The sequence below is a fragment of the Tachyglossus aculeatus genome, chromosome X3, assembly GCF_015852505.1.
Source record: "Tachyglossus aculeatus isolate mTacAcu1 chromosome X3, mTacAcu1.pri, whole genome shotgun sequence".
NCBI lineage: Eukaryota > Metazoa > Chordata > Mammalia > Monotremata > Tachyglossidae > Tachyglossus > Tachyglossus aculeatus.
In genome coordinates, this window is record NC_052099.1 from 9,928,507 (window position 1) to 9,948,302 (window position 19,796).

At 40.8% G+C, this 19,796-nt stretch overlaps 1 protein-coding gene across 4 annotated transcripts in view; it reads left to right on the plus strand.

Annotated features, from left to right (window-relative positions):
* FER (FER tyrosine kinase) overlaps window positions 1–19,796 on the plus strand; it is a 300,139-nt gene that overhangs the window by 208,175 nt on the left and 72,168 nt on the right. For all 4 annotated transcript variants that reach the window (XM_038770433.1, XM_038770435.1, XM_038770436.1 and 1 more), the window contains 2 exons: window positions 2,702–2,817; window positions 6,255–6,349. In XM_038770433.1, coding sequence (XP_038626361.1) covers window positions 2,702–2,817; window positions 6,255–6,349 — 211 coding nt within the window. The remainder of the gene's footprint in view (window positions 1–2,701; window positions 2,818–6,254; window positions 6,350–19,796) is intronic.

The following is a 19,796-nucleotide window of genomic DNA, read 5'->3' on the forward strand; positions in this document are numbered from 1 at the left end:
GAATTTGAACCCATGACTACTTGCTCCAAAGCCCCATGCTCTTTCCACTGAGCCATGCTGCTTCTCTGTTAAGTACATAGCTATAAATTAAATTACTTATATTAATGTCTAGACTGTAAACTCATTGTGGGCAGGGAAGATGTCGGCCAACTCTGTTGTACTCTCCCAAGCACGTAGTACAATGCTCTGCACCTAATAAGTACTCAATAAGTAACATTGATGATTATGATGATGATACAATAGACCACCACTCTCCCCATGGTCAAAGCCTTATTAAAAGCATATCTCCTCCAAGAGGCCTTCTCTGACTAAACCCTTTTTTCCCCAACTCCTCCCTTCTGCTTGGAGAAGCAGCGTGGCTCAATGGAAAGAGCACGGGCTTTGGAGTCGGAGGTCAGGGGTTCAAATCCCGGCTCCGCCACTTGTCAGCTGTGTGACTTTGGGCAAGTCACTTAACTTCTTTGGGCCTCAGTTACCTCATCTATAAAATGGGGATTAAGACTGTGAGCCCCTTGGGACAACCTGATCACCTTGTAACCTCTCCAGCACTTAGAACAGTGCTTTGCACATAGTAAGCACTTAATAAATGCCATTATTATTTTATTTATTATTTATTTATTCTGCATCAACCTTGTATTTGGATCTGTACCCTTAAGCACTTGAAATTTACACCACCCTCAGCCCCACAGCACGTATGTACATATCCATAATTTATTTTAATGTCTGTCTCTAGATTGTAAGCTCCTGCTGGGCAGGGAATGTGTCTGCCAAGTCTATTATATTGTACTCTCCCAAGCATGTAGAACAGTGCTCTGCACACTGTAAGCACTCAATATAATTGATTGTTCTCTGCACTCATGGAACTTATAGTGTAGAGCCTGCATACCCTAATTCCCTCCCCATCCAATTTTCTTTCCACAATGCCAAATGGATTAATATTTGAAGGATGTCAGGGCCAAATTAAATTTATGTTCTATAGGTTTTGTTGGCAGGAGGGCAAGTTTATATTCCACACAAAGTCAAATAAATACTTCTATCATGGTATTTTTCTAGGTATGTGTAAGGGAAAAATAGTGATTAAGAGAATCCCTCTTGATTACCCCTTGATTCATTACTTTTCTCATCTTTGGTCTACAAGCAGATTTATATTATCAGTGGTAATGCAGGACAGGGGGAGCTGAATAATTGGAATGCACTGATTGCTCCCAAGTGATTTCAACCATTAGTACTAATCTTTTCTGCCAGATTGTTTTACCAGAGATGCTAAAAAGTAGCAAAATTGTTCTTGTTATGAACTACCATTTTCCCTCATCATTGGAAAAAAATATATCTTTTTTGACAACCTCTTGCAGGGGATAAGCAGAGTGATTTACTTGCAAAAACAGGCATTTTCAGGTACTAGGAGGAGCAGTGTGGTCTAATGGAAAGAGTGTGGACCTTGGAGTCAGAGGACCTGGGTTCTAATCCCTGCTCTGCCACAGACTGAGCCGCCTCTCCCAGACTGAGCCCCCTCCTTCCTCTCCCTCTCCCCCCAACCCTACCTCCTTCCCCTCCCCACAGCACCTGTATATATGTTTGACAGATTTATTACTCTATTTTACTTGTACATATTTACTATTCTATTTATTTTATTTTGTTAATGTGTTTTGTTTTGTTGTCTGTCTGCCCCTTCTAGACTGTGAGTCTGTTGTTGGGTAGGGACCATCTCTATATGTTGCCAACTTGTACTTCCCAAGTGCTTAGTATAGTGCTCTGCACACAGTAAGTGCTCAATAAATACGAACGAATGAATGAACATGCCTGCAGTGTGGCCTTGGGCAGGTCACTTACTTTCTCTGCACCTCAATTTCCTCATCTCTAAAATGGGGATTCAATTCCTGTTTTCCCTCGGTCTTTGATGTGAGCCCTATGTGGGACAGGGACTGTGTCTGACCTGAGTACTTTGTCTACGGCAGCGCTTAGTGCATTGCTTGACACAGAGTAAATGCCTAACAAAATACCACAATTATCATTATTACAGTGGAGTAAAATGAGGATAAATTTTTGAGAGCATCATAGAAATGGAGGGACTGCAAAGGATCCTCACCTGATTCAACGTTCTCAATCAATCATTTATTGAGTGCTTGCTGTGTGTAGAATGCTGTACTAAGCACTTGGGAGAGTACAGTATAAGAGTTGGTAGACATGTTCCCTGCCCACAACGAGCTTACAGTCTAGGGGATGAGCTAACAGTCTAGAGGCAGTTCTGCCTTGAGGCAGCTTGTAACGACTATCTTTCTCAATCTGAATATTTTTCCTGGGTTCTAGTAGCCAGTTCCAAGGTTCCAGAACTCCCAGAGGCAAGTTTTCCTTTCAAACTAAATTCTCCTCCTTGTTTTCTTTATTGTGTTTCTTTGTGGACATAGAGATCTTTAATTCTAACAGGCAAAATGTTGTTAATCCTACCAGAATTGGAGGTGGGAGGATACGAGAACCAAAACACATTGAAATTTCCATGTGGATTATCGTAGAGGCTTGTAATGATATTCCTTAAAATGGAATAAAGTGGAGCAATAATAAAGTAGGTTGTTTAAAATCATTTTAAATTCAGATTTAATGTGAGGTTTTTTTAATAGTAAGACTTACCAAACTGTTCATCACATTCTTCCCTCATATTTCTTAGTTTGCTCAAAACAAGGAATGTATTGATTTGCTTTTTCAGGGTAACTTCGGCGAGGTGTATAAGGGAACATTAAAGGATAAAACTCCCGTTGCCGTGAAAACTTGTAAAGAAGATCTTCCTCAGGAACTGAAAATAAAATTTTTATCAGAGGCCAGGTGAGTTCTCTAATGTGAACCAAAATTTGTATCTATTATGGGGTCAATTGGCTGCTTTCAATGTAAGAAATGGGTTTGACTTTTTGATTACTGTTTCAGGCACTTAGTACAGCACGCTAGGTGTTCAGTAAATGTTGTTGATTGATTGCTTCCCAATGTGGGGAAGTGAAATAATCACTTTTCTTTGACCAGAGTGCCAGGGTCTGGAAGGTCATTTCAAGAACCATCCAAATTCTGGAAGCATAAGCCATATGTAGATCGATTTGCCCATTACACTTGAATAAATCAGCTGATAAAGCAACAGTAAATATGGATTTTCCAAGCGCATTTTCAATACATTACTGTCTTTTCTTCCTTCCTCCATTTATACATTATCTTTCCCTCCTTTTCCCTTTGTCACATTTATTCCAACAGGGTTAAGATTTAGGATGTAATTCCCTTTTTTCAACATTTCTAATCTCCCTTTTCCAGTCCTATTTCCGCTTCTTCCATTTCTTTTGATTGTGCCTTTTATCTCTGACTTCTCGGGTCTTTCCCTTCCCTCATAGTCTATCTACATAGATGCTTTCTTTCTGCTGCTAGGGAAAATTGCATGCCATGCCATGACGTACCCAATGGTGCAGGCAATTGCAATTATTCAACCAGTAACTCAGCTGAAAGTTTTGATTTTTAAAAAGTGTAAAATGCTTCAGATACAAAATCATAGATTTTTGTTACCTTATCGAAAATATGGCTGCAGCTAGGCTCCTGGAATACCAGCTTCTTCCTCTTTTTTTTTTCTTCTCCTAGTTAACTGTAGCAAAACCTCGTGTATCCAGCTTTGCTTATCCTGATTATGCATTTTATCTGGATTTGGATGGTTTTTTTTTCAATCTTTCCCCATGGAGCCCAGTTAAATAAACATGGGCCAAAGGCTGTGACCAGGCAGATTTGATTGTCAGCAATGGAAAATAAGTGTTTGATTCAAGGGACAGAATCCTTTGGAGGGGTGGAATGCAGGATAATATATCACCTGCAGAGCAGGAATATTGGCTGTAGTTGGCAAAGCCTTAATGAAGCTCCACATTTAGCCATCTCGCTGCAGAATAAAGTTATGGCCTACCTATATTTTTCACTTGTCTGGATTATGCCCATTCCTAATCAGTCTATACTCAATATGGGATTGAATTGCATTTCATATCAGAGGGCATAAAAACATTAAATTGAAAAATGATTTAATTTTTATAACAATATTAAATGTTATTTTTAATGGCTTCCTAAAAGAGCTTATCATGTTCATTCAGTCAGTCATTCAGTCCTATTTATTGCACGCTTACTGTGTGCAGAGCACTGTACTAAATGCTTGGTCAAGAACTCTCTTAAATCCTGGGGTAGGTCAATGCTTAGAACAGTGCTTCACACATAGTAAGTGCTTAACAAATGCCATCATCATTATTATTAATATTACAAGTTAATCAGATTGGACACAGACCCTCTCCAACATGGGGCTCACAGTCTAAGTAGGAGGGAGAACAGGTGAGCCCCTTGTTGGGTAGGGACCATCTCTATATCTTGCCGGCTTGTACTTCCCAAGTGCTTAGTACAGTGCTCTACACACAGTGCTCAATAAATATGATTGAAAGAATGAATGAATCCCCATTTTGCAGATGAGGGAACTGAGGCATAGAAAAATGAAGTCACTTGCCCAAGATCACACAGCAGGCAAGTAGCTGAGCTGGGATTAGGAACCCAGGTCCTCTGACTCTCAGGCCTATCTTCTTTCCATTAGGCCATGTTGCTTGTCATGTGCATGATTTATGTAGCACTAAATGTATCTAAAATAATATAACCAAGTGTACATTTGGGTGTCCCTTTGTTTTCACATTCATTCATTCACAAGCTCTTAGTACAGTGCTCTGCACACAATAAGTGCTCAATAAATACGAGCGAGTGAGGAAAGGAAGCTTTAAAGTTGTTAGCAAAATGCTTAAATAAAATAATTTTTCCTATATGATTTGACATTGTGGCACTGTTAGCATAGTTTGAATTGCTCTCAGAAATATGATCATAAAGTTTTAAATTTAAAATGGAAAGTAGCTTTATGCAATCTGCCAATAAACAGCAGCAGTACACATTTTGAGAAAAGGCTCTAATTCCATGTATATTCATGCTATCTTATATTCATGGAATTTCTGGATTTAAGAAACAGGCTTTAACCCAAGAGCTTATTCCTTTTGAATTCAAGCAGTCTAAATCTTTTGTTTCTCTTTTTAAAAAGACAACGGGTGGCCACAGTCTGTAGAAATCTGTCTTTCTTTGCATTTACAAATAATGATATGTTCTGATGCCAGAATCAGCTGATGGGCATGTTTCTTACTATCCAAATTAAGGTTCTCCCTTTTTTGGGGAGTGGGGGCGGGAAGAATGATTTTCATGCATTTTTAAATGCTAGTGAATGTATTAAATTAAGAGAATGTTAGTAATTTTGGTTTTTGTTAACCATTTACTGTGTGCCAAGCACTGAGATAGATAAACAAGATAATCAGGTCCCACATGAAGCTCACAATCTAGGAGGGAGAACAGGTACTGAATCTCCATTTTGCAGGTGAGGGAACTGAGACACACAACCAAAGTGATTTGCCCAAGGTCACAGAGCAGGCAAGTGGCAGAGCTGGGATTAGAACCCAGATCCTCTGGCTCCCAGGCCCATACTCTTTCCACTTTAGCAAAGCACCGTGGCCTGAAATCTTAGGGTAGGAAGAGGCATTGAATGATCAAGTATTTCCATCCAACTGTATGTACTATTCTGGACAGATCTCCCATATTTTCAAAGAAAAAAGATTCCATAGTATTTCCTCAAAACCTCTTCTACCATATAACAGCCCTTACTGTCAGGAAGTTTTTTCTGACAGTCAGCCTAAATCTCAGTTGTAATACTTGTAGTCCATCTCTTCATCTTCTGTCCTCAATTTAGATGGAAACCAACTACTGACCAGCTTCTGGATAATAAACCTGAAAGTACTGAAGGAGCATTAGTATAATCATTTGTGACATTGGTAAACACTTATTAGGTGCCAAGCACTGTACTAAGTAAAGGGGTAGATAAGGGATAATCATATCAGAAACAGTGCCTGTGAGGGAGAAAAAGTATTTAATCATTTGCACTTGCATCTGCACCCTTTAGTCACCCCCATACTGAGCCCCACCACACTTTTGTACATACCCAAAATTTATTTATATCAATGTCTGTCTCGCCATCTAGACTGTAGTCAACATTAAGACTTATTGTTTATGTTAGTGTGGTTTATTGTCCTAAGAAGAGGTCTGTCTGTTAAAACCAAAGGTTTAGATTAAAAGTAGATTAAAAGTGAAGCTTACTTTTAGTGTATAACCACTATTTGCAGTGATGGTTTTTGAACTTCCTTCATAATTAATGTAAATTGTAATTTCCTTTACAGAATACTCAAACAATATGACCACCCCAATATTGTCAAGCTTATAGGAGTATGCACACAAAGGCAGCCTATTTACATCATTATGGAACTTATTCCAGGTAACTTTTATAATTATGGTTTATCTAAGGTTCATTTATTTTTCATGGATTTTATTTGCTGCCTGGTGATCTATTCTCCACCCCCTACCCCCCCCCCCCCCCCACCACATCTCCTTCCCCACTTTTCCAGGAACTTGTTCATAAATTTTGGGATTCAAGGAGCTGAGAATTTTTCCACTAGGCTACCAAGCCTTTATAAAATATTAGAAAATACTAGCAGACATGGGTTTAATCATGTTGTTCAATTTCAACATTGAATAAGCTGCTTCTGACATAATGGGGAATCAACTTAATTGATAATGCTCATGTTACCAAAGCTTAAAAATTGATGTACAAGGGGAGTCTGCTTTATGTTTTTAGTGGGCATTATGATGTATAGGTGAGGCTGAAAAGACATTACCAGGGGTTCCTGTGTGTGTAACAACAAGCAGTAGTGCCTACAGTACCCTAAGTTACCCCAGCAATGTCTCGCTTGCCAAGGAGCACTAACCCATTTTCTCCCATGTGTGATCTTAATTGTTTTGGACTCTGAGACAAGCCATAGCACTTCTTTCAGAATAATAATAGTTATAATTGTGGTATTCGCACCGTATTAAGCTCTGGGGTGGATTCAGGATACTCAGGTTCCAGATGGGATTCACGGTCTAAGTAGGAGGTAGAACAGTTATTGAATCCCCATTTTATTCATTCAATCATATTTATTGAGTGTTTACAGTGTGCAGAGCACTGTACTAAGTGCTTATGAGGAAACTGAGACACAGGAAAGTGAACTGACTTGCCTAGGGTTACAGAGCATAATAGCATAATAAGAGCATAATAGTAATAATGACATTTATTAAATGCTTACTATGTGCAAAGCACTGTTCTAAGTGCTGGGGAGGTTACAGGGTGATATAATTGGCATTTGTTAGGCTCTTACTATGTGCCAAGCACTGTTCTTAGTGCTGAGGTAGATACAAGGTCATCAGATTGTCCTACGTGGGGCTCCCAGTCTTCATCCCCATTTTACAGATGAGGTAACTGAGGCACAGAGAAGTTAGTGACTTGCCCAAGGTCACACAGCTGACAAGTGGCAGAGCCTGGATTAGAACCCACTACCTCTGATTCCCAAGCCTGGGCTCTTTCCACTACGCCATGCTGCCGGAGCTGGGATTAGAACCCAGGTGTTCTGACTCCTGGGCCTGTGCTTTTTGCAGTAGGCCACACTAACCATCCCCCTTGGATTTAGGGACAAGTGGGCTCTCCCCAAATCCAGAAGTTCTTTTACAGGAAAAGCAAAATACAGATCCCCAGATGAAGACTGTATAGAGGAATTGGCCCTACCCCCTCCTTCTGTTGCATTCCACTGACGAAACTCTGTTGGAATGAACAAGAAATCCTGCTTGCCACAGGACCACAATGGCAGGGACCCAATCTTAGCCTCAGAAAACTTCACTGTTCACCAGAGCCTTTCCTAAAGTTTTCATGGGCTCCTGAGGAAGGAGAAATATCCATGGTCTACTTATTTGAAGAGTGTCGTATTCTACTGAAGTAATTCCAGTAACCCACCTGTCTGGCCAGCAGAGGTTTTTTTTTAGGTTTTAATCAGAAACTCCTCCACAGTGGTTTGACTGTTTCCAGAAGGACAGGAAATTTAGGTAGCTGAACCTCCCTCTCAGAAATCATCCTCCCTTCACTGGACGGTCAGCTTGAGAAAGGAAGAATTCCCAGTGAAAGGTTTGTTGAGCATGTTGTCAGAATTTGAGTCATCTGCTCGCAGGGCTCCAATTCCCACCTCTGGGTGGGTGACTCCCAAATCTACCTAGCTGGTGCCGAATTGTCTCTTCAGCAGGCTCGTATCTCCTCCTGCTTCCAGGCTGTCACTTCATGGATATCCCACTGGCACCTCAAGCTCAATATGTTCAAAACTGAATGCCTCAAATTTCCTTCCTAAGTTCTCTCCTCCACCTAACTTTACTATCACGATTAACACCACCAACTTCTCTGTCTCTCAAGCCCTTAAACTTGACGTTATCCTTGACTGCTTCTTCTATTCAGTCTGTCACCAAATCCTACTGGTTCTTCATCCACAACCCTTCCAGAGTCCACCTCCTGTAGACTGTTAGGTCTTTGTGGGCAAGGAACATGTCTGTCTGTTCTGCTGTACTGTACCATCCCAAGCACTTAGTAATAATAATAATGATATTTGTTAAGTGCTTACTATGTGCAAAGCACTGTTCTAAGCGCTGGGGAGGCTACAAGGTGATCAGGTTGTCCCACAGGGAGCTCACAGTTTTAATCCCCATTTTACAGATGAGGTAACTGAGGCACAGGGAAGTTAAGTGACTTGCCCAAAGTCACACAGCTGACAGTTGGCGGAGCTGGGATTTGAACCCGTAACCTCTGACTCCAAAGCCCGTGCTCTTTCCACTGAGCCACGCTAGTACAGTGCTGTACATACAGTAAGCGATAGTGTAGTGGATGGAGCATGGGCCTGGGAGTCAGAAGGTCATGGGTTCTAATTCCAGCTCTGCCACTTGTCTGCTGTGTGATATTGGGCAGTCACTTCACTTCTGTGTCTCAGTTACCTCATCTGTAAAATGGGAATTGAGACTGTGAGCCCCATATGGGACAGGGACTGTGTCCAACCCAATTTGCTTGTATCTACCCCAGTGCTTAGTACAGTACATGGCACATAGTAAGTGCCATACCATAATTATTATTATTACCATAATTATAATACCATTGATGATGATAATGATCTAAATGGGCTATCAGGCTGGTCTAGGCATCGGTCATATTTCTGCTTTTCTACTACATATTCTTCTTTGCTGACCTCCTGCTTCCAGTCTCTCCCTTCTCTGTACTTCACTCATGCCTGGATCAAGTTTATAACAGGTCTTTTCGCTCATGTCTCCCCACTCCTCAGAAACTTCAAATAGTTACCCATTTGTGTCTGTTCATTAAGCAGAAACTACTGACCACTGACAGCACTATTAACCAGCTCTCTCCCTCCTAAATTATCCACTTTTTTCCCCAGTGAATCCCACCTCAAACTCCTCATTCCTTTCATGTTCACCTTGGTCACTGAATCTCCTTCTCATCTCTCCCACTGCTTGACTTCCTGCTGATAGCTTGCTAGCACTGTGGTAGCACTGGGGTAGGCACAAATATGACAGATCAGACACAGGCCATATCTCACAAACTAGGTGGGGATTAAGGGGTAATAAGGGATTGCAACAACAAGAAATAATAAGGGCAACCGAGAGGACTAAGTATAGACAAATAAGACTGGATCTTCAAGGTGTGAGTCCTCAAGTTCTCCACTGTACAGTCCTTAATGATGAACCATCCCATCATCCCCAGACTTTAAAAAAAGAATCAGCTTGGCATAGTGGAAAGAGCATGGATCTGTGAGTCAGTGGTCCTGGATTTAAATCCTGACTCAGCCACTGGCCTGCTGTGAACCTTAAAGTTTCTGTACCCGGGTTTCATCTGTAAAATGGGGATTCCAAGACCTGTTCATCATCATAATCATCAATCGTATTTATTGAGCGCTTACTATGTGCAGAGCACTGTACTAAGCGCTTGGGAAGTACAAATTGGCAACATATAGAGACAGTCCCTACCCAACAGTGGGCTCACAGTCTAAAAGGGGAGACAGAGAACAAAACCAAACATACTAACAAAATAAAATAAATAGGATAGATATGTACAAGTAAAATAAATAAATGAATAGAGTAATAAATATGTACAAACATATATACATATATACAGGTGCTGTGGGGAAGGGAAGGAGGTAAGATGGGGGGATGGAGAGGGGGACGAGGGGGAGAGGAAGGAAGGGGCTCAGTCTGGGAAAGCCTCCTGGAGGAGGTGAGCTCTCAGCAGGGCCTTGAAGGGAGGAAGAGAGCTAGCTTGGCGGATGGGCAGAGGGAGGGCATTCCAGGCCCGGGGATGACGTGGGCCGGGGGTCGATGGCGGGACAGGCGAGAACGAGGTATGGTGAGGAGATTAGCGGCGGAGGAGCAGAGGGTGTGGGCTGGGCTGTAGAAGGAGAGAAGGGAGGTGAGGTAGGAGGGGGCGAGGTGATGGAGAGCCTTGAAGCCCAGGGTGAGGAGTTTCTGCCTGATGCGCAGATTGATTGGTAGCCACTGGAGATTTTTGAGGAGGGGAGTAATATGCCCAGAGCGTTTCTGGACAAAGATAATCTGGGCAGCAGCATGAAGTATGGATTGAAGTGGAGAGAGATACGAGGATGGGAGATCAGAGAGAAGGCTGGTGCAGTAGTCCAGACGGGATAGGATGAGAGCTTGAACGAGCAGGGTAGCAGTTTGGATGGAGAGGAAAGGGCGGATCTCGGCAATGTTGCGGAGCTGAGACCGGCAGGTTTTGGTGACAGCTTGGATGTGAGGGGTGAATGAGAGAGCGGAGTCGAGGATGACACCCAGGTTGCGGGCTTGTGAGACGGGAAGGATGGTAGTGCCGTCAACAGAGATGGGAAAGTCAGGGAGAGGACAAGGTTTGGGAGGGAAGACAAGGAGTTCAGTCTTCGACATGTTGAGCTTTAAGTGGCGGGCAGACATCCAGATGGAGATGTCCTGAAGGCAGGAGGAGATGCGAGCCTGGAGGGAGGGGGAGAGAGCAGGGGCAGAGATGTAGATCTGGGTGTCATCAGCGTAGAGATGATAGTTGAAGCCGTGGGAGCGAATGAGGTCACCAAGGGAGTGCGTGTAGATTGAGAACAGAAGGGGACCAAGCACTGAACCTTGGGGAGCCCCTACAGTAAGAGGGGGTAACCTGTTCTCTCTCCTACTTCGATTGTGACCCTCATGAGGAACAGGGACTGTGTCTGACCTGATGATCTTGTAGATACTCCAGCACTTGGTACAGTGTTTGGCATATATAAATGCTTAACACATATCATTATTACTATAATTATTAATGATGATAGTAATAATAGTCGTGAAGGTAGTCTTCAGGCATGCGATGCTGCAGGAAGCTTGCCTGAATGGTGCCTCGGCCCAAGGCGGGCTCTGAGGTTTGTGTTTCATGGTAATTGCTTAACATATAATTTCAAATTATTATGATGGTTGTTCCACAGATATACAGTTGAGGGCTTTCCTAGTGATAAAGTTTGCCGACCTCTTGTTGCCCTAGCTACCTAACCACTTTTCTGTGGGCATCACAAGCATTTCCCCCATCATCCTGTTTCCTCAGTTGATGGCTCAGTTTTTGCCTGATATCCTATCTAGAGGAAAGAAAAAGGTTTCCCCTACCCCAGGTTCCTTCTCTTCCTCCATTTTGTCCATCTCTGGCTAAAGCCTGGATCAGTCACTTTCTAGTCATACCCTTCATTAATTTCCTTTCCAACTGTCATTTACTGGACTCTAAGTAGCAATTTCAGATCTCCTCCTGCCTCAAAGACAGCTCTACATAGACATCCCACTGGCACCTCAGTATCAGTATGTCCGAATCTGAACCAATTCCCTCCAAAACCCTCACCTCCTATCTTGCCCATTGCTGTTTACAACACCTGTCTCTCAGGCCTGCAACCTTTCCATTGTCCTTGACTCCTCTGTCCTTTTCAACCCCTATATTTAGTCAATCACTGAAGCCTCTTTCCTCCAAACGGGGCATTATGAAAAGATTTAGTACAAAATTCATGGACAAGCAAAATTGCCCACAGGCTTAGCCTTAGAACCTCTTGCAAAACACCTACATATTGTAATGACAGTGAAATGCCACATCACCACAAAATATTCAGAGTGTCACTTTGTGGAACAATACTTTCATGTTTCTGAAGTAAAACAGTAATTTACTTCAATTACTGCACAAACTGACAGATTCAAAGTTGTCAAATTGTCTGAAGATAAATAAGCACCACATTACCTGAAAGATCAAAACCAAAATTTTAGTAATGCAAAAATATTGTTGCAGTTGTTTCCAATCCTTTTTATTAGCAAAATTCTTCTGCAAGTTTTCAGTTTGCAGTAATTTTAAAAACAGCTGCAGAGTAGATCATTTTGAGGATTTTATATAGCAATACTTGTACTTGAATGTACAATTGAATATGTGCTTGAATGATACCTGCATCCAAGATGCTAAGCATACTTTTCATGCTGTCATCAAAAAACGTCCTGTGAGTTGGGAAGAATGCATTGTGTTGTTTCAGCTCGAAGAAACTGAGGCGGAGGTAGATTTGCTAACATCTCCAAATCATATATAGAGTTAGTGATAGGCCTGGGAAGAGAATCAAACACGTTTAGCTCTAAAATCTTGCTCTCACCACTTGCATCTTTGGTTTCATAAAGTCAGCACTAAAAAAAGCCATAAATATATTTATGCGTTTGTATCTATAATTTATTTATTTATATTAATGTCTGTATCCCCCTCCCCCACAGACTGTAAGCTCGTTATGGGCAGGGAATGTCATTGTTTATTGTTGTATTATACTCTCCCAAGCTCTTAGTACAGTACTCTTCACACAGTAAGCGCTCAATAAATTCATTCAATTCATTCATTCGTATTGAGCGCTTACTGTGTGCAGAGCACTGTACTAAGTGCTTGGGAAGTACAAGTCAGCAATAGATAGAGACAATCCCTACCCAACAACGGGCTCACAGTTTAGAAGGGGGAGACAGACAACAAAACAAAACAAGTAGACATGCATCGCTAGCATCAAAATGGTCAGTCAGCGATGGGAAGTTTGGCCTCTACTTTGGATTCTTCAAACACAAAGGACCAGTGCAAACACCAACTCTGGCTCCTTTCCTTGATGGCCTGGAGGGAGATGAGAGGAGATGGAGAATGAAATGACAATGGAATACTGAATAGGAGGAAAGTTTCATTCTGATCGGTCTCAGCCAGCACTGAAGCATGAGAGAGAGACATGGTCCTGTTCAGCTTGGTCTTCCTCCTGTTGGGAGGTGAATAAATGCGATTGAATGAAGGAATGAATAGAAGGGGACCCAGAACTGAGCTTAAGTTAGAGGGTGGGAGTCAGAGGAGAAGCCTGCAAGACAGTAAGAAGCAGCAGCCAGAGAGATAGGAGGAGAACTGTGGTGTTTAAGTACTTGCTGTGTACTAAGCACTGGGATAAATACATGGTAATCAATTGGACGCAAGTCCCTGTCCCACATGTGGCTCACATTCTAAATAGGAGGGAGAACAGGTATTGACAACATCAGTGAAGCAAAGGGTAGCGAGTGTTCCTAGGAGAAGGGGTTGGTCCACATTGTCAAAGGCAGCTGAGAGAGGTCTAGGAGGATTAGGACGGCGTAGAGGCCGCTGGATTTGGCGAGGAGGTCATCGGTCACCTTAGGACAGTTTCTGTGGAGTGGTGGAGACAAAAGCCAGATTTCAGGGCGTCAAGAAGAGAATTGGAGCAGAGGAAGTTATCAGAGGTGATAACTGGAGAGAGCCTGGAGTCAAGGGAGGGTGTCTTTTTTAAGCTTGGGAATACATTAGCATGTTTGATAGCATTAGGGGCGGAAGCATTGGAAAGTGAGAGGTTGAAGATGGCAGGGAGGGAAGAAGGAAGGGGACAAGTAATTTTATCAAGTGTGAAGGATGTGATGGAGGGGTAGATTTGGAGGGGAGGCAGGAGATCCCTTGGAAAAGATTGGGAAGTCCAAGAAGGGGTAGGAGAATGGCAGGAACTGGAGGGGAGCAGGGGAGATTTTCAGGAGTTCACACCTGATAGTGTCATATTTATCGATGAAGTATGTGGCAAGGTCATTAGGGGTAAGAGATGGGGGTGGGGCTGGGTGTATGTAAAGGGACTTAAAAGCATGAAACAGCTGGCAAAGACAATGGACATAGAAGTCAGTAAGGATGGAGAAGTGTTGTTGACCTCCAGTCAGTCTTTCTGTTTCCCAGATTATTTTTCTTAAACACCTTGTGCCACTTGAACTCACAACTCCCTTAATTTCTCCTATCTGTAACTTTCTCCTATCTTTCTTTAAATAGCCTTTTACTTTCCTATTTCCCCTATCCATAACACATTTTAAGGTCTGTATCCCCCATAGACTGAAAGCTTGTTGGTCAAGGAATGTGTTTGTTATATTGTACTCTCCCAAGTTCTTAATACAGTGCTCTGCACACAGTAAACTCTCAACTCAGACTTACTGTAAACTCCCTTTACGTAGGAATCCTTTCCCAAATGCTTAGTCCAGTGCTCTGCACACAGTCAATAAATACTGTCAGTTGATGTCAAATCAATTTTTGTGCCCTTCTCCTCTGCTAGAGTACGAACTCCTTGAGGACAGGGATTATATCTCCTAATTATGTTGTACCCTCACAAACGCGTAGTCCAGTGTTCTGTACCCAACAGGTGCTCAAATACTATTGATTGAGCCACTATCAGAATCTAGTGTAACCTTGGAGGATTTTCTAAGGAAATATAAAATGCTCAAGTTGAAACTGCGCAGAGGTAATGGACAAACTAGTTCTTGATCTTTCACTATGGTGTCTTCCCTCTTGTAATTCTCTAACTCTTAGAGATCAATTGATCCATGATGCTTATTGAGCACTTACCATGTGCAGAGCACACTGTACTAAGCCCTTGGGAAAGTACAGTACAACAGTGTTAGCAGACACGTTCCCTGCTCACAGCGGGTTTACCGTCTCAGTCTAGATGTGTCATGAATTTCAAAGTAAATTACCTCAGTTTTATTTCTGTGATCTGGCAAATAGTTTACAACAACCAGAGAACCAGATAGTATTTGCATTAACTTGAAGATAAAAACAGGACAGGAAAGGGATTTAAAAATGAAAAGTTTAAATAGAAAGAGCTAATTATTGTTAATCAGTGAAAGGAAGAGCCTACATGACTGTGCAGCTAATTTTCTTTTCATAATGAATGCATTCACAAGGGGCCCTAGTTTTCCCACTACAAAACAACGGATTAATAAACTGTCCAAATAAATACTGTCTTAGTTATCTGTGCTTGGAAAAATTTGGCAACATTAACTGGTTTTTATTTTTTGAAATTCTTTGTGATGCTTTTCTTTTCCATGTTTTAATTTCATATTTTCCAAATAAGAAAGAAGCTTCAACTTCTTGCTAAACCCAAGGATTCATTCATTCAATTGTATTTATTGAGCGCTTACTGTGTGCAGAGCACTGTACTAAGGATTAAAAATGCCCATATGCTGCAGTGACTTGGAAAGATGAAAAATGTGATCCAACTCTTTCAACATATTTGATTCAAAACTCTTTTTAGGGTGGATGTACAAGCAGCTGAAATAAATACTGAAAACATTAAATTTTCTTGAGTGCCAAAATAAAGGGATTCTTTATATCATTGCAACCTCATTCTTGCAAAATGTAGAAGCAATACCTTTGCTTTATAAGCCGAAAGCCTATGGACTCATTTTTCATTGATGAAATTGATCTTCTACTTACTAAAAATACCCTTACAATGACGTGCCAAGTGAATTAACTTTAAGAATCTTTGGTAGTTTTTTTCCCCCTCTTTTTTTCTTCAATTTTATGCTTTATATCAGTTATTTCCACATGGTTTAGATACTCTTTTCTCTGGCCCAGGCCTTTCAAGGGGAATGAACTTTATTGGACATTATTGAGGTTTGTTGATTTTTTTTTTAATATGGACAAATGTTAAGAATTATGATTATAGAAAGGTTTCTATATATTTTGAATAATTATTGACTTCATTTGCTTTTCTCTGAGAGGATTGGAAGTAGATTTTCATAGATTCCATGCCTTTAAATAGGCACTAGTTTCAAAGTGTGAAATTTGAATTTCAGAAAGTAAAGTATCATGCACAGCTTTTGACTGCAGTTGAAAGTCCAATAAATTCACTTAAGGAAAAAAACGGGTGTAAAAGAAAAAAAGACGAAATTCTTCTATGTCAAACTTATAAATAAAAGCTTAGTATTTGCAAGTATCTGAGTGTATAAGTAAAGGTAAATGTGCTTTGTATCAGCAAGCAAAAACAGATGATAAAAACAGCACCCTTAATAAGCCCCCTCTGCATGATCAGTGACTAAGTTTGTTAAATATGTTCAGGTCAGCAGCTATTTCTAGGCATACTGTTTTTTGTCTTCTAATATATCACAGTCTGTTTGCTTTAATTTCTAGAGAAATCTCAGCAATTTTCCAGTCTTTTGATAAAGACTTCCTAGACAATTTAGTTCATAAAGTGATATTTATTACCAGGAAATGGTGCCATGCCCGTATTTTCTGTCATTGCTGTCATAAATTATAGGACAAAATTTTCCTCTACTTGTTGGGTTCGATGCCAATTTTAATCAGTTTAAGGAATGAGATTTTGGAGACCCATTTTTGATGTTGGTTACGTATTTTATAATATATTTTCCATCAAACTGTTTCCATATAGCCAGTTTTTGGTGGAAATGTATAATGTGAATAATCATTGAGATAATGCACATCATTTCTGAAGAATCTATTAGAAAATCTTAACATTATTATTTCATCATATGGAATGTTGATTCATTCTTCAGAATGACAAAACAACATGTATTGTGATGAGAATCAACTCATTCTCATTTGGGGAATTTATTTTACCATGTTTTCACAAGACACATCTATTTTGATATTGATAAGGTTTCTACATGCAGTTTTCTAAGATTTTTAAAGCATTCCTCTTCTTAAAAATTGCATTGTACTATGCTTTTTCCCATCACTATTCACAGATAAGGGATTAACACTATATGCACAATATACAAAGTCACTATTGCTATATGTTACCCTATTTTTTTTAAAGCTTATCTTTAAAGAAACTTAAAGGACTTCTAGAATTGGGCCTGATATTTATGATGAAAATTAAATGAGTTATTCATCTTTTGAATATACCTGTATATATGTATATATGATTGTGCATATTTATTACTCTATTTTATTTTACTTGTACATATCTATTCTATTTATTTTATTTTGTTAATATGTTTGGTTTTGTTCTCTGTCTCCCCCTTCTAGACTGTGAGCCCACTGTTGGGTAGGGACCATCTCTATATGTTGCCAACTTGTACTTCCCAAGCGCTTAGTACAGTGCTCTGCACACAGTAAGCGCTCAATAAATACCATTGATTGATTGATTGGATGGCTACAGTTCCTGTTTTTTTTTTCCACGTCCTTTAGAAGCTGACCTCTTTCTGGAGGTCTGAAAGAGTTAAACTAATCATAATGATATTAATTATGCTATTTATGAAGTGCTTACTATTTGCCAAGCACTGTATTGGGGTTGTTGGGGTAGATACAATATAAACAGGTAGGAAATAGTCACAGTTCTACATGGGAATCTCAGTCTAAGGGAGAGGGAAATCAGGTAGTAAGTACGGTGGTGAGTTCCAGTCAGTGAATTTTCTGAGTCATGGGTTGTGTTCTTCCAGAATCTTGTGTGAAGGAGCCTTTCAATCCATCAGTCAAAGGTAACTTGCTGAGTATTACTGTGTGCAGAGCACTGAACTAAGCACTGTGGAGTGTACAATAGAGTTGGTAGACACATTCACTGCCCACAAGGAGGTTACACTTTAGAAGAGGAGCTTAAATTGTAGTATCCAGTAATAATAATAATGATAATAATAATAATGGCATTTATTAAGCGCTTACTATGTGCAAAGCACTGTTCTAAGCATTGGGGGGTGATAGAAGGTGATCAGGTTGTCTCACGTGGGGCTCACAGTCTTAATCCCCGTTTTCCAGATGAGGTAATTTAGGCACAGAGAAGTTAAGTAACTTGCCCAAAGTCACACAACTGACAAGCGGCGGAGCCGGGATTAGAACCTATGACCTCTGACTCCCAAGCCCATGCTCTTTCCACTGAGCCACGCTGCTTCTCTGTATTCACTATTGGAGGATGTGTCCTTGGGGACACATTGAATTTGTAAGTTCAATATGTATATCTATCTATACATATATGTAGATAGATAGATATCTCCCTCTGTGTGTGTGTGTGTGTGTGTGTGTGTGTGTGTGTGTGTGTGTGTGTGTGTGTGTGTTTCCTAGGCACATCCCATTTGATCTTCTACATCTAGGGGTTTTTATCTTATTATTATTGTTTGTCCATGAAAATTACCCAATCGGGTATACCTACTGTCACAGAATTAAATTTGTCAAAGTAAGCAAAATGTTCCCAGAACTAAATAATGAAATTTTAGGATGGTGGTTTATTTTCCAGAAGAAGGACAGAATCCATTTAAGGCACAAGTGCATTACTAACAACATCTTTACAGTAAACCCAAAGCCTAAATTTCTTTTTTGAAATTGTTCCAGGGGTGAAAATGTGCTTTACCCAATTGAACTGCTTTATTTTCCCTAAGTGTTTACTTGTCACCTCCACCTTCAGGTTTAACTCAGTGTGATGGAGGTCACGATAGCTGTCTTTACTCGAGAGAGATTCCTCTTTGGAAACTCTGCTGTTCTTCCACCTTGACAATCCACAATCTTCTGTCTAATATTGTAATGCATTACCCTGCTAGTTTCACTCTGTTTTTCACTCTGTGGAAGCAGTGTGGCTCAGTGGAAAGAGTACGGTCTTGGGAGTCAGAGATCATAGGTTCTAATTCCGGCTCCGCCACTTGTCAGCTGTGTGCCTTTGGGCAAGTCACTTAACTTCTCTGTGCCTCAGTTACCTTATCTGTAAAATGGGGATTAAGACTGTGAGCCCCACATGGGACAACCTGATCACTTTGTATCCTCCCCAGTGCTTAGAATGGTGCTTTGCACATAGTAAGTGCTTAACAAATGCCATCATCATTATTATTATAATTTTTAAAAATGGTGTATAAAAATACTTGATTTCAGTTGAGAACCCCTACTTATACTTTATGAAAACAAAAGCTATCTCTTTAACTTCCCAAAATCTCCCTATCCCTTTCTTGCTCCTCTGCTAGTCTCTGTCCCAACCCTTCTCTGTTCTACCTATTTCTCAAGAAAGTCTGTTGCTGGCTGTCAAAAATCTAAATGTTCTTGATGTTTGTTCCAGTCCCTTTCCCCCACATTCTCTTAGATTGCGAGCCCCATAGAGACCATGTCCAATCCCACCTAGCACTTAGTACAATTGTCTGCACACAGTAAGTGCTTAAGAAATACTACTCCCAATACCTGTGCCTCAGAACCCATCTCCTCTCTTGTTTTAAGACATGTGCTCCCCTCGCCTCCCATTCCTTAGCGCTCGCTTAATTTCCCACTCTTAGTCAATTCCTTCTTCTCTATCTCCCTTGCACTCCTGTCCCTCTTTCGATCTCGTACCACCAACCCACAGCCCTGGAACAATCCTCACTTCCTCCTCTTCTGTTCATGAGCTGCACACAGTAAGCACTCAATAAATATGATTGAATGAGTGAATGAGCCCTGTGAGGGGCAGTGACTGTGTCTGACCTACTCCAGCATTTAGAACAGTTTTTGACAGCAAACGTCTTCCTCCATAGTCCTGGTCACCTTTTCATTTTTCTTTCCTTCAGAGCTTTCTGCTGTTGAAGCA